Here is a 15,739-nt window from a genome sequence, read left to right as displayed (position 1 = left end):
CTGGCATCCATAGCATGGTTTCTTTTATAGTACTTAATGAGCTACAAAATTGTGTCTGAAATCATTTAAATATCACTGTTTTATTCTAATAAGTAAAACTAATGCAAAGTTACAGATACCAGTTACAACTACCTGCTCACTACATTCAGAGATCACTCAGCCACCAGGGTCCTGTATTTTATCTTTCCTGAAGGCTACTTTGCTTTTCTGGCTCAATCTTCTTCATAAAAAAGAACAAATCTATGCTGGCAATCTTTATCTTTCTGGCTCTCATACAGAATTCTAATAATTATCTCTTAGAAAACCACTCCAAAGTTCAGTTGCAAGGTGTACCATGGAATCTTTTGTGAAGACACTAGCAAATAAGTGATAAAAAACCTTAAGTGTCATGACCGGCTGTGCCATCTCATTAACTCCATAGGTAAGTTTTATGAGGCTTCTCTCTGTACCTTACCTGCCATGCACCTATGTCAAAAAAAAAAAAAAAAAAAAGCAAAATGGTTTTCTTTACCCCTCCAAAGTCTTGACATAGAAACAAAAAAAACATAAACTGGCATTTGCTTTTAGATAGCCTTCAGCCCACAGGGAGGATGACAGAAGGTATTTTTGAAAAAGAACATACACATTTGTTTACTTGGTGATGTAAGTATATGGGTACACATGTGGAGGTCAGAGGACAACCCCCAGGTGTCCATTCTTTTCTTCTACCATGTAAGAATCTAACTCAGATCACAGTCTTGGTATAGCAAGTACCCTTATCTGCTGAGACATATCAGCAACCTGAAGACCTTTAGGTTTGAATAACATCTCTATTTACAACTAAGATCTCATGAAAAGCCAAGCCTAGGAGACAGTAAGTACATTTTTAGGCAAATAAATATGTTACTCTATTTTTTCATTTAAACTGTAGAGAGAACATAGGTTTGGACATTCAGAGACCTTCTCTGGCTAGACTCTGAAATAACACTACTGCCCTGGCATTATCTTCCATTTACCTTTCTCTCCCTTCATTTGATTTTCACTTGTCAGGACATTAGCTATTCCAGCTAGAATGTAACCTCATAAAAAGCAGGAGACTGTCCTGTTTGGATGTGCCTCTCATATCCAGACCAGAAAAGAAGCATTTTAGGACCTAACCTCATTTTGCTTACCTCTAACAAGTATCTATTATTTCTTTTCTTCATACTACAAATATGCATGAAATTACAAAAAAGGGGGGCATTCTGCTAAGTCCTGCAGAGAAAAATGAGCTCAAAATGAGGCCTGTGAAGCAGGAGGTAAGAGACCATGAAAACAGTAAGATAAGAGTATAAGTGCAAAGTATAATACAAAACCAACTTTCAATTAGTAGAGAATTACAAATTCAATGATTTTGATCAAGTCTCAACAGCACCTTTTATTCTAAGAGCTCAATGGTAGAAGAGCAGGTAGTTCACAGTATGTTCTGTAAAAGAACATTTGGGCTATAAATGTGATCTAAAAAGATACAGGTTTGAAAAATATATACCAGATTCATGACTACGTGACCACTAAAATAAATTTTTAGGTTACTAGACTATTAAATAGAACTATTTCTTTTTGTTTATTTGTTTTTTGAGACAGGGTCTATCTCTATCGACTTGGCTGTTATAGAACTCACTATATAGATCTAGTGGCCTTGAACTCATAGAAGCCCACTGCCTCTGTCTTTTGAGTGCTGTTATTAAAAGCATGTGCCACCACATCTGGCTCTAGAATTACTTCTTAAATTTGTTTTTGGAGGTAAGGATCTCATGTACGTAGAGCTGACCTCTAACTTAATATACAGGCGACAACAAACTGAGAACTCCTAAACTGCCAGTCTCCACCTCCTAAGTGCTAGGATTATAGACATACATCATCATCATGCCTTGTTAGAACTATTACTTTCCTTTGTAAAACTATTTTTACAAATTCGTTTTGTTTAAAAAGCGGGCTTAATAAGAAGTGAAAAAAGTATTATCTAAACAAAGATTTAGAGATGGGGACAAGCGTTTAATAATGAACAAACGAACTTGAGACAGTGGCAAGATAATCTGTGAGTGTTGCTGAAATAGTCAAATATAAGTACCATATAACATTTCAAATCATTAACTAAAAGGGATACTCATAAGAATTATGCCCACTTCAACTCTATCACTCAAGGTGGTTCAAATACCGTTAAAAGTAAGATATATTTTAAAAATCCAAGAAAATTAAATACACAGATGCCTTCAGTCCTTAGTTATGTCATGGCTGGGGGAACTCACCTCAACTTCATCACTTTCATTTATATCTTTATTATAACCTACAGGTGGTGGGAATCTCACATCATGGAATGGAATCTGTCTGTCTGTCTGCCAGCTGCAAATAAACAAAATATCATTATTTGATATGCTTCTGATGTTTAATGGAAACAGTGACCATGTTGCAATTAACTGGTTAAATGTGACTTTTTCTTGTTTTAAAGAAGCAAATGCCTTCTAATGGCCAGTTTTTGCTGAGTGGTGCATAATGACACTGTACAGACATTTTAAGAAAGTCTACATGCAGCATAGCAGCCTGTGCTTCCACAAAGAATTTCTTTTAACACAATAGATAAAAACTATTATTCAAAATGTTTTTCATCTAATAATTTCAACTCTAAGACTTTTAAAGCCTAAGTCCACAGTAGAAATTCTTTTGATGCTTAAATTAGTATTGGTAATTGTTAGTAATCTACTTGCAAAATAATTATGACCACATTCCATCAACCACAGAAACTGTCCTCTACTTCCCAAGCAAAATTGCAGTCAGCACATTAGCAATTCTCAACTCACTTTTCCCCCTTTAAATTTTAGATCCCACGAGGTGGTCAATTCTTGCCACAGGTAGCTGGATGCTGATCGGTATGATGTATCAGCATGGACTGGGTTGGTGGGGGTTCTCCTAAACCACAGAAACCCAATGGAGACAGCCTACAGGAGTTCAATTAAATTGCCTACATTTCTTAAACTTAAAAATAATACGGAATAGCTTTAAGATGCCATTTCTTTATTTTGCTTTTACTTGGAAAGACAAAATACTAAGCAACAATTTTATAAAGATACTGGATGATTCAATCACTGGAGCAGTCAATTTTCTTGAAAGAAACTGAGATCTGTTCTGTGTAAAACACATATAATACATATATATTTTTAGATTTATTTAAAATTTTCTGTGCTTATATATACACCTGTCTATCTGTGCATGTAAAAGGATAAAGGCCAGAAGAGAGTAAGTAACAGATCCTCTAGAACTAGAGTTTCAGGTGCTGGGAACTGAATTTCAGTCCTCTGTAAGAACAGCAAGCATCCTTAACTGCTGAGTAACCTTTTCAGCCTCATAAAATGCCTATATTTTGACACAGGACATTTTAGTACAACACAATTAAGGAATACTAATTTATCTTTCTTTCTGTTTATAAAGAAGAACTATTATATAAAAGGAAAAATAATTCGGAATATGTGGAAATATGATGAGTGATGAAATAAGACTGACTCCTCTCTGTGACTAATGAATACATGGGGCCGGTGCACGCCTTTAAACCCAGCACTTGGGAGGCAGAGACAGCAGATCTCTGTGTGTTCAAGGCCAGCCTGGCCAGTCTGGACTACAGAGTGAGTTCCAGGACAGACTCCAAAGTTACAGAGAAACCCTGTCTCAGAAAAAAAAAAGAATATATTGGAAAAAATATAATTAAAATAAAACAGAACATTCTTTTTATACCTATTGATAGTGACTTTTAACATGTTACAAAATGATTGGTAAATTTCACTTGTAAAAGCATACAACGCAAAATATAAATTTTTTGGTTCCAAAGGAGTGACAATGACTTTAATTCTTTACAAAAAGAGATACAGATTCAAATCTATTGTTCAATGTTAAATATGGAAGGTTAAAACCTATATGCCCTAAACAAGCTATTCTTCCTAAATGAAAGGACCCTATTCTTTGAAATACTATGTGTGTTTTACTTCATGCTTGATGAACCTTTCTCTTCCTTCACACTCTTTTTTAAATGTAGATGGAAAGCCAAAATAGAAACACACAAAAAAGAACAAAGAGTCCGCTTAATAGTTTATAGTTCACAGGAGAAACTAAGAGCAGTAAACCCAAAATGTCCATTTTGGAAAACAGTGTTTTACTAATGAAGAAAATAAGCAGATAAAAGTATAAACACAATAAGGCTGGAAGCATGCCTTAGCTGCTTGCAGAGGACCTGAGATGGTTTTCAGCACCCATGTTGGGCAACTTACAACTGCCTCTAACTCCAGTTTCAGAGGGGATATGATACTTCTAGCCTCAATCAACATCTGTATTCATGCTGAACACACACAGAGATATACATACATGCACAGTAAAAGTAATAAAGAGTTTAATTACAGAAAGATTATCCTCCAAATTATCAATGGTTCCTTCAGTAGAGGTATGATATTATAGTTGTCTATTGTGTAATGATGGATCCTTAAAAAAGTAAAAAGGCAATTATGGAACTTTTGTCTTTAGGCATTCAGAGAAAGGTATTCTATTATTTAAACTTGTAGTGTAGACTAACATCATTAGTTTAGAGCATGGAACTTGGTTGATTATTCTCAATCATCTATGTCCTTCTAAATGTATAGCAAGCATCAAAGGCTACTACTTTGCCCTGTTCCTAGCTAAAAGTACTGTGTTTACAGTCTAATTTCAGATTTTTCTAGACAGTGAATTGCAGATCTACTCTTAATATTTTAAATTCAAGGCATTTGTGTCTCTGTGCCACAGAATGCATTTTGGGAGATTTACTGAGATATAATTTATAAACCACACAATTCACCAATTTAAATGTACAATTCAATAGGGTTTTGTATATTTTCATATATATATATACAATTGTTAGTGAATTGTAGAAACATTTTTATCACTACAACAGAAAGTCTTCTATACTTTAGCCTCCATCTCACCCCCTAATAAATTCTAAACAATCACTATACTACTTTATTATCTACAGATTTTTAAGATTATTTTAGCCTGATTTGGATGTACTTAATTGCCGTGGTTCCAAAAAAATTCTATGTCACTATCCACAGTTAGCAAAATCCTAGTATGAGCACCAAATTTATGACTTCAGTGTCTCAAGTGGCAACTACTACTAAAAAAAAAAGGCCTTTATTAGTACTCAAGTTTAGTTAATAGATTTTTCCCCAATAAAATATCTATACTATTGACTTTTACACACAGCCCATATACCTAGATCTTTAAGTATTGTTTTATGATCTAGAAACAGAAAGCAGTAAAGATTACCTGTTACTATTAATGATTCAAATTTATGAAAAAATAAAAATAACCTAAAGTCGAAACATAATTTTTCCTGGTAAAACAAACTATATAATTAAAAAATACTATAAAACTACAACCATTTTTTCTTGCAAACATCCTTTATTTTCAATTTTTAATAAAATTACAAATATTCCTCCTATTTAAACTCTCAGTTAACAGTAGAGAAAAATGTGCCTTTTTTCATAATCAAATGAACATAAAGGATCAAGATTATACATTAAGGAACTCTGAAGACATACATTAGCAGCAGGAGAGAGCCTTTTATTGATTTAATACTGAGCTCTTTCAGAACTTCTTGTTTGGTAATAGGAAAGACACTCAAACCAGACTTCATTTTTAAGAAAACGAGAAAAAAAAAGGAATGGGTATAAAGCATTCTGTCTTCAACATTAAGATTATAGAGTGAGAAACTTACTTGTTTTCAAAAGCAACTGTTATTGAATCTTCATGAACATCTTTTACAAATGCCTGGAAGTAAAATACAACAAATTAACTTATAAGCTAACTTTTAAGGTAAATTTTAGAGATATTTAAGAATAAAATGAGTCCCAGTTTATGGTGGCACGTGCCTTTAATCCCAGCACTTAGGAGACAGAGGCAGGTGGATCTCTGAGTTCTGAGTTTGAAGTCAGTCTTGTCTACAGAGCAAGTTTCAGGAGAGTCAGAGCTACAGAGAAACCCTGTCTTGAAAAACAAAAACAAAAAAAAAAAAACCCAACACAAAACAAAATAAAATACGGAATAAAATGGATCTTTGATTGAAAAATCAGTTTCTGATGTTCACTTATTCACCATATTTATTTTGCCAGGTACTATATATTAGGGTTTAGTAATACACAGACAGTTACAACATTAAATAAGAAAAATTGCCTCAGACTTTAGAAACTCAAAGAGATAGTTACATTGGACAATACAATTTACTGTTGAATAAGGTGCACTTTAGGCTACATTTTTAAAAATTAAGAAGCTTACTCTAGAACCATATGCCTAGCAGTAAAGATAAGCTGTAACTTCTCCATGAGTGCTGTATTGTTCTTTTCCCCTTTGTACTTATTTTCTATTTGCTTTTTAGGTTTCAAGTAAGAATGAAAGTATAACTAAGTTAAATTTAGTTTATGCACTATTATCTTGGAAATACTTAGAATGAACTCAATGAATGTCTATTAAGTGAACTGGTGCCTAATATGTTCCTCTCACAGCCTGAGTAAAAGATCTGTTTGTTGGCAGTGCTATATTACTTTGGTAAGGGAGATATACTGGAAAGGTGAGGCATCTACTGACTCTTAAAGTATAAGGAAGAATTAAAAAGGTCAGTGGAGGATGAATAAGCAAGAATAAAAGTGTAGACAATGAAAAGCATCTTGAGACTGGAATAAGTCATCAATAAGAAAGCTGAGACAATGAAAGAAGTGTAGTACGAATAATAAAAACCCAGAGTCAGATATTGGGGTTCAACCCAAAAACCAGAAAAGCAAAGCAGTCAAGTCATTAGAGATGGCTCACCTCTACCAAGGCTGGGTGATTGTAAAGTAAGCCTCTCTCTCCTCCCAGTTTATATTTCTTCTAGTGCTGAGATTAAAGGCCAATGACTACCTAGGACTGAGATTAAAGGTGTGAGCCACCACCACCTGGATGATTTGTTTCTGTATTGATCTTGTATAGCCCAAAGTAGCCTTGAACTCACAGAGATCTTTCTGATTCTGTCTCCCAAATCCTGGGATTAAAGGTGTGTGTCACCACTGCCTGACCTATAGTGGCTTTATCTTTGCCTCTGGTCTTCAGGCAAGATATGTTTATCAAAATACAAATAATATACCACTATAAGAAAGAACAGGATTTAACCCATGATTTATTTGTATGGGAGTGGGGTGGATAGCTACAAATCAAGCAATAAATGTTCCTTTGAGAAGACAGCAGCACCAACGAACCCTGCTGACACTGAGTAACAGAGAAAGTTGTTTCCCTAGGGTTCATTTCACCAATATGGCCTTGGCAGCACACCTTGGTGATTCACCTGCTTTTAAAGGTATAATAAAGATTATGGAAATTTCAAGCCAAATCGCAAAAGAAATACTAGAGGCCCAGCAAGCAATATGTGTACCAGGGATAAAATCCCTATAAGGAACCCCTGAACGATAATGTGAAGCCAAAGATACAATGGAGACTCCAGACAGTTGGAAATTACAGGAATGTGGAATGAGGCCAAAAAGCTGCAGGAAGCAAGCAACACACACACACACACACACACACAGACACACACACACACACACAGACACACACACACACACACAGACACACACACACACAGACACACACACACACACACACACCCATATAGTTACAGGTTTAAATGATAAGAAACCCAAATTTTCTTCCCACCTATCTGATCTTGCTTATTTCCCAGATTTATTTATTAAAATTTCTATAGCACATTTTAACAACTATAGTTCAATACCATTCAACATACTTTAGAATGTACACTATTTCATAAGCAAGCATGCTTCCAGTGTGCTAATATTTAACAACAAAGGTAACTGATTTTGAATTAAAAGTTGGGAGAATTGTTCACTCAAGTTCTTGATGTTTTTGCACTACAGAATAAAACTTTGGAGAAGGGAAAGGATAGCCATTATATGCCCATGTATCCTTTGTCCTCACACAATAGCTAATATCAAGTTAAAATTATTATTTCTGGGGGAGATTACTAGACTCCCAACTAAAACCAAGACTTCCTTTGTCCTTCATTTACTAAGAAAATGTAATTGCTTCCTCACCCTTGTTGAAAGTTGTGTGATGTTTACATGCCTTGGCAACAGCACAACAACACTAGGTCTTTACAGTGCATTATATACTGAAAATGTTAAATTCTTTAGTCAGCAAACTGAACTTTGGTACTGCTGGGTGAAGGACTGTCCTTTGCAAAGCAGTCTTTGCCTAAAACTATGCAGTCTGTGATAACTAAATGTAATCTACATTAAAATTAATTACAATTAAATTCAGTAATCCATTCACCTGTCACATTTTGAGTGTTTATGAGCTAGGGATAGCTCAGTGGCTATTGTAGCAAATCCTACTTATTTAGAACATTTACAAGTGTTAAAAGTTTTCAAATCAACCATAAAAGCACTCTTTAAAAGTCAGTCTTATGACTATATGGCTGTATTTTCTTTTCTCCCTACTTGCCTAAGTTAGTATTCAGTTTAATCATATGCATTCAGTACATTTGCCTATTTCCTAAAAAAATGAAGTGTTCTCTCAAAGGAGAGCTGTAAATTGTATAACTGAAAAAGAGAGAAAGGAAAAAATGGAAAAAAAAAGAAATGTTTTCACATTCCTTGAATTTAATTCTGGGTGAAGTGTCAGAAATCGTTTGAGTAATCATCACATCCCCACAGGGCCAGTGCCTCTGAGTTAATGAGACTTATCTAAGTATAGATATTTGCATGATTGTTTCAAAATCAGTCATTTTTGGCCACTGTTTGCATATAGAAGGGATGTAATACCTTCTGATTGCTGCATTACTAGGCAGAATAAAGGAATTTCAGCAATGGACTCTGGCCTGCACACACACTCACTCACACTAAGGACAATAAATATATCCTGCCAGTTCTAAGGTCTTTTAGCAAACCTTCCTTCCACAGGTTCCGCATATCCCTATGTGTTTTCATCATAATTCTTCCAACAATGCTTTTTATATCTGCCTCTCTCTTAATTCATTTACTAGGTTCCTCTAGAAAGCCAGAAACCAACTTGGAAAACTCCATTTTGCTGAGATTCTATACTATCATGCTATGTTGGTGTTTGTAAAAACTACAGGATGATAGGATTTCTGCAATATATTCAAAGGCATATGGGATGAATGCCTGAAATGTTTCACTGCATCTGACAGGTAGGGCTATTACTCAAATCAGAGAACTTCAAGAGGTTGAATTTTGATGTGAATTAAATATAGGCTCAAAATCTTAGCTGGCTCTATCATATAACAGCTGCCAAGATCAGGGAACCTCATTTTTAAAGGACCCAAACCAGCTTTTTAAATTTTTAATGAAATTATTCACATATGTAATTTTCATAAAAGATATTGAACCATAAATGCCTTTGTATTTCAGAATGTTAAATTCTCCCCCATACTTTAAAACAAAGGCTTTAATGGGGCTATCAAACCAGAAGTTCTTAAGGGCATGACTAAAGACTGAGGTTCTCCACAGGATGTCAGTCACTCAATAGTGCTAATGTTTTCCCTAAGGAGAGATGAGAATTAACCACTCATAATCATGACAGGATCTACAGACTGCTATTTGGAAAAATAAATGAAAGTCTTAAAGGTCAAATAGTGGCTTAAAAATAATACAGAAAAAGAAAGGGATCTTTCCACAAAGTTACTAAATATTAAAAGGCTACTTTGACTCTAGGAAAAAGAAAAAAGTGACAAAAGACTGGAAAAAGTAATAAAACACACTAAGGTTGTTTACCAGAGTAAAGGGGAAAGTTTACAACATCATAGCCAGAACTATATAGTTCAAATACTGCTTTATTAAATTTTTGCATGAAAGACAGAAAGCTCAGCCCTATTTGGGTAAACTTTATTCCCCCTGACTCCCTTACACATCTAAAGTTTCAAGATGTGTGAAAAAGTCATACTAGGGGTTAGAAAAATGGCTCCATGAAGAGCACTGGCTGCTCTTCCAGAGAATCCTGGTTCGATTCCCAGCACCTACCAAAACACCCATACATATAAAATAAAGTAAAAGATAACACAGTATCTTAAACAGGAAAGAACTGGTCACCAGAGGTCATTTTATAAGTTTCAATGTAGCCAACCCTCTTCCACTTACATGTTACATTATCAGTAAAGACATGTAACAGAATGTGTAATGCAGAGAAAGCTTATCAGCATTTTAAAATAACCCCCCTACGGGCTGGAGAGATGGCTCAGTGGTTAAGAGCACTGACTGCTCTTTCAGAGGTCCTGAGTTCAATTCCCAGCAACCACATGGTGGCTTACAGCCGTCTATAACGAGACCTGGCACCCCCTTCTGGCTTGTGGGCACACATGGAAGGAATGCTGTATACATAATAAATAAATAAATATTTAAAAAATAACCCTCCTAGGAAATAGTACAGGGGCATTTAAAATGTACAATTCAAACCCAAGGTTTCATAAATGCATTGAGTTTTTATTCTCCCCCCTTCACATGTAGGCATTAGCAATGTAAAGGAATGAAAAATAAAACTTAGCAACAGTTCTTCCACAAATTCTAAGAAAAATTTAATTCACCCTGACCAAAGACAACATAAGAACAAAGAAAACAGTATCCACTGACTTGTTTTCCTGATATTTATACACTGTTTATATTAAGTTACACAGTTTTTCAGGTTTAGTGAGCTCCATGAGTAAGTAAAAAAAAAAAGGAAATGTCACAGCAGGGCCAAAGATTTGTAACTTCATCTTTCCTTAATAAGAATTTATAGAAAAAGTTACAGGATATTTTTAAACTAGAAGGGTTAATAAAAAAGAAAACTGATACATAAACTGGAGATTTATGACATCTGTGTTCACAGTTAAAATTCACTGTAGAAAAACTGTAGTTATGGGATGCTTAAGCAATGTCGTAATAACAAATATGAGCAAAGATAATAAAAATGAAAAGTGGGCAGGAAATAGAATCAATGTTTTTCAAGCTAAATCTCATCGTTTCATGTCAAAAGTCTGATTTCAAATCCCAGATCCATCAGAGGCAAAGCAGTGCTTAGCACTCCATACCTGGTAACTATGACCACAACCATGATAGCAATCATCTCCCAGAATGGGCCAGACTCTGAACTCCCAAATTGGATTCACTGTTGGATTTTGCACTTAATTAACATTTTGAGATTTTCAGAATGGGAGTAGGAGTTGGAAAATGCACATTTCCAAGGTGTTGTGTTGCATCCACAAAGACATTAAATCTTACAAAGAGTATGTAGATTTGGGAAGATAAAATGTGGCAATTTACATCATTCATTTTTTCAACATTCAAAGTAACACCAATACTCAAAGTTTTCTGGCTGTCAGAGAAAACTATGAATGCAAGAATATTTGCACTTCATGCAGGTTTATAAATTCCTAAAGCTTGTGAAAGTTAACTTGTGATAATACAATGATTTCTATAAATGTAGCTAAAATCACATGCTGGGCCCTAATGACTTTAAAAAAAACCTTTAAAAAAAAAAGACATGGTTTCACTATGTATTCCTGCCGGGCATGGAACTTAGAGATCCACCAGCCTCTGCATACTAAGTGCTGGGATTACAGATGTGTGCCACCATGCCTGGCATTACAAAGGTCTTGACTGTACTGCACATAGTAAAGTACTACCTATGGTAACAATACTCTGTTAATGGTAGTCTTTTCTCAGATGCTAAGCTTAAAACTAAGATATTTAAGTATAATATGCCAATATATTTGTGAATTTATATAATTACAGATAATAAATTAGATATTAGCCATTATAACTTGAAATTAAAAACTTTTGTATTGGGCTGAAGAGATAAAGCTCAGCAAGGTTAAGAGCACTGGTTGCTCTTGCAGAGGACCCAGGTTCATTTCCCAGGACCCACATGGTTGCTCAGAACTGTCTATACTCTTGTTCCAGGGGATCTGACACCTTCACACCAATGACCATAAAATAAAGTTAAATTATTTTTAAAAAGTTTTGTATCTTATGTCTCCAATATGATTTGTTAATTTTCATACTAGAATATAAAACTTAGAAATATTTGTATAGAGAGTAGTTTCCCATCTGAATGGTACCCATTCTACATCTAAAGTGAAGTTAATTTATCATTCTCAACACAACAAAACTGTAATAAACAAAAACTACATAGGGGCAGATGCTCCTAGAATAAAGATATATTGCAATGTATTGCAACATTGCTGATTTAAAGATTGTAAAGATCATGAGAGATAGAAATCAAAGTGTCTTCACATTTTAAATAACATGCCTGAAGGGCTCAAAAACTGGTAAATGTGACCAACTTTTACTAAGTTAAAGAAATAACACAGCTTAAAAGTAGAAGTTCTAATGATTACTAAATCTAACTTTCAACTTTAAAAATAAACACCAAAGGGGGGCAGGAGCTGGTCCTGAGAGAGCTCAGCAGGTAAAGGCTTGCAGACCTGAGTTCCATCCCCAGTAGCCATACGATAGAGAGAGAGCCAACCTCTGTAAGTTGTCCTCTGAACTACACAAGTGTGACATGGGATGGACACAGGCACCTACCACCTCACACAGTCCCAAATAAATCTAATAAAAGTTTAAACACCGAAAAAAAAACTCAAAAAACAAAAAGAGCTCATTGGCCCTTAGCATGTGAGAAGCATATTTTGTGGATTTAGAATCTTTTAGAGAAAGAATCAAATCCTTTGTAGCATGTTCTACAAAGTTATTCGGCAAACTTAATGTGCAACTATCTTCCAGAATACCGTAGTACTGGTAAGCAAATCAAAACTGAATTCAATTATACTGAATCTGACTTGTTTGGCTTTAAATTTTTATTTCTCTCAATTTAATGAACGAACTCCTCAGTTTTTCTTTAATGGTTGTTATTTCTCTGTCATCTATTTCACTAGAAAGCAGCTTAGCATGTGTCCACTTTACTTTTTCTGCTCACAGCCAATATTTTAAGTGATGTAAAATTTAAACCTCTTTCGTACAGACAATAATATCCTTCCCTTAATACAGACCAGTTGAAATGATTTTTTAAAAATAAAACTTAAACACAATAGCAATTCCTCAACATACATTTTTTTCAAAGTATTACATTTCGCCTCAAGGAATAAAAGGATAATCCATAATCATCCATTCCTTTTTGTTCACCTCCAAATTAAGATGTCACTGAAAAACAAAGCCAAGAAAACAGCAAGGGAATTAATAGCAAAAACAGAGTACTTAAAAATATTAGTCAGTTTGCAAACAAAATTACTGGAGTCAATAAATCCTTCAAGAGTAGGATGGGCTACTTGTCTTCGATGGCAAGCCAACTTCATTAAAAGCCACTAACAGTGGACTCAAATCTAAGCTGGTATTAGAGATGAACAAAAATACTACTTAACTATTATCCCTTGCTCATCTGTGTCTCAGTGTCCCAACTCTAGCAAGAAAAACTGTCACTCTAGAATCTAGAAATGGAATGAAAACTAACCAAAACTAACTGGAAAAAAAATTTATTACAGCAAATTGAAAATAAATACATCGGTAAAATTAATAACATAAATGCTGTGTTATTTATGTCTCCTACAAATACAACAAAAGGATTTTTTTTGCTATAAATTAGTATTTTACAAGTCTTCCTCATTCATGAAAGTTATCTTTCTCTAAATGTCTTCATAAACTTGGTAAAAGCATAATTTATTAAAGTCATTTACCTGAGTCTACTCAAGTATGTCCCATTTGAAATGTCCAAGTTATTCCACAATAAACTTAAAAATGTTGGATAATGGTAATAGCTATTTTCCATGCTCCCTTCCATGTGCGCCTCCCATTACTAAAATATCTAGCGAGGTGGGGCCTTACAGAGGTTATAAACATTCAAGAAAGGAGAATTTATAATATTGCTAGATCTACATTATGCAGTATTAACAATCACACCACAGCTACATAGAAATATTTTAAAGTCCTTCTAAAACATACGATTTTACCTGATATTCAATGGTATAAAAACTCTCAGTAATTCAATTCCATGAACGCCTGATTCAAACCTCAATAATATGGTCCAGTGCAACATGGCAAAAGTCAAAGCGAATACACGCCTTTTGCTTTGAGCACAGAACAAATATTCCAAACAGTCTTGGTAAAATTCACTAGCAATCGTATAGTCCCAGTTAATTTCCTAAAGTTCTGTAGCACACATTCGGGTCCTTGAGAACTTAAACACAGAGAAAAATTTTAAGTAAGCAGACTTGTTAATATTTCCAAAAGCGGACCCATGGGCATCCCTGAATTTCTCCCAGTAAGAGGCTAGGAGGCCGGCGTCGTTAATAGGCTCTCTCAGATGTCACGGTCTTCCAGAAACTTTTCGGTCTAAAAACCTCCCTCGGAATTCACAAAGCGAGGCCAGTAAAAATCAGTTGCCATTGTTGACTCCCAGCTGACTACCCCTTCTTCCTCGCTCCACACCCCTCGCCCTGAACAGGGGAGCTCTCCAAAGTCTGGAGCGCGGAGCGAAGAGCAGGAGCCAGACTCCAGCAGCTGTCCAGGCTCCCGTCCGGCTCCCGTCCGGCTCCCGCCCGGCTCCCGCCCGGCTCCCGCTCGGCTCCCGCCCGGCTCCCGCTCGGCTCCCGCCCGGCTCCCGCTCGGCTCCCGCCCGGCTCCCGCTCGGCTCCCGCCCGGCTCCCCGCGTGTCAGGCCCGGAGCCCTCTGCGAGGATCATTTGGGAAAGCAGGACTAAGCCGCTGCCACCCCACGCGGCACCGGCCCCAGGGCAGGATCGCCTGTTCCCGCTTAGCTGACCGAGCTCGGTCACCGAACGGCCCTCAGCTCCCCGCGCTCCTTCGCCTTCCACCGGGCGCCGGGGCCTGGGGCGGCGGGAGTCGGAGCGTGGAGGATGGCTACAGGCCCCGAGTCCGCTGCTTTCCTCCATCCCCAGTCCACCGCACCCGCCGCGCCCGCGGGGCCTGCCGCCGCCGCCCGGGACACAAGGGAGGAAAGGAGGCCGAGGACCGGGCCTGTCCGGTAGCCGGTTACCTTGTAGAAAGCGCCATTGGAGCCCCGCACTTCCACCACCAGCTCCTCCATCTTCTCGTCCGTCCTCGCGCCGGGAGCCCGCCTCCGAGAGGTGGGCTGCAGGCGCTCGAGGCCCAGCCGCCGCCGCCGCGTTCCCGCACGCCCCCCGGCAGCGGCGCCGCCGTCACTGCCACCGCCCGCGCTCGCCGTCCGTTGGCTTCACTGCCCGCCCTCTCAGGCGCGGCCCCTCACCGGAAGTGAAACCGAAACACTGCCTAGCGCCTGACTGAGGCCAAGGCGCTACCCGCGCCTTGTGTAAACAGTCAAGCGATGTCACGTGGCCCGAGACGCCCCGCCCCCAGTGGGCTCGGCCCCCTCGGCTCCGCCCTCACCCCCCCAGGGGGGGGCGAGCACGCGCATGCGCCCTCCTGGGAACCTGCCCTGGGTAACAGGGCGGGCCTTGTGGTGGCGGGCTCCCTTGCTGAAAGGCGGGAAAGCGCAAAGGGTGGTGACAGGTCGCGCTGTCTCTGGTCACCTGGCTGGGACTAGAGACCCTTTCTGTAGTTGATGAAGCGAGGCCGTGGGATAAAGCCTCCAGGTGTCGAAAACGGGGCCCGGGAGGACCGGACGGGCTTTGGGTAGATTTTTCTACAGGATAGCATTGACCTGATTGAGCTGGAGGTCGGAGCAGGAGGGGC

General features: G+C 37.7%; 1 protein-coding gene across 15 annotated transcripts in view; it reads right to left on the bottom strand.

Moving 5' to 3' along the window:
* The window catches only part of LOC121437316 (synaptic functional regulator FMR1), a 41,957-nt gene extending 26,611 nt beyond the window's left edge, over positions 1-15,346 (bottom strand). For all 15 annotated transcript variants that reach the window (XM_041637178.1, XM_041637182.1, XM_041637186.1 and 12 more), the window contains exons 1-3: positions 15,063-15,346; positions 5,753-5,805; positions 2,268-2,361 (exon numbers count right to left, since the gene is read on the bottom strand). In XM_041637178.1, the coding sequence (XP_041493112.1) occupies positions 2,268-2,361; positions 5,753-5,805; positions 15,063-15,113 (198 nt within the window). In that variant the 5' untranslated portion in view covers positions 15,114-15,346. The remainder of the gene's footprint in view (positions 1-2,267; positions 2,362-5,752; positions 5,806-15,062) is intronic.
* Positions 15,347-15,739: the final 393 nt, after the last annotated feature.

This window comes from Microtus oregoni, unplaced genomic scaffold (assembly GCF_018167655.1).
Source record: "Microtus oregoni isolate MIOR12 unplaced genomic scaffold, Mior012 000052F_000, whole genome shotgun sequence".
Taxonomy (NCBI): Eukaryota; Metazoa; Chordata; class Mammalia; order Rodentia; family Cricetidae; genus Microtus; species Microtus oregoni.
Note: the sequence above shows the minus strand (reverse complement) of the source record. Positions and strands in the feature narration are given on the sequence as shown.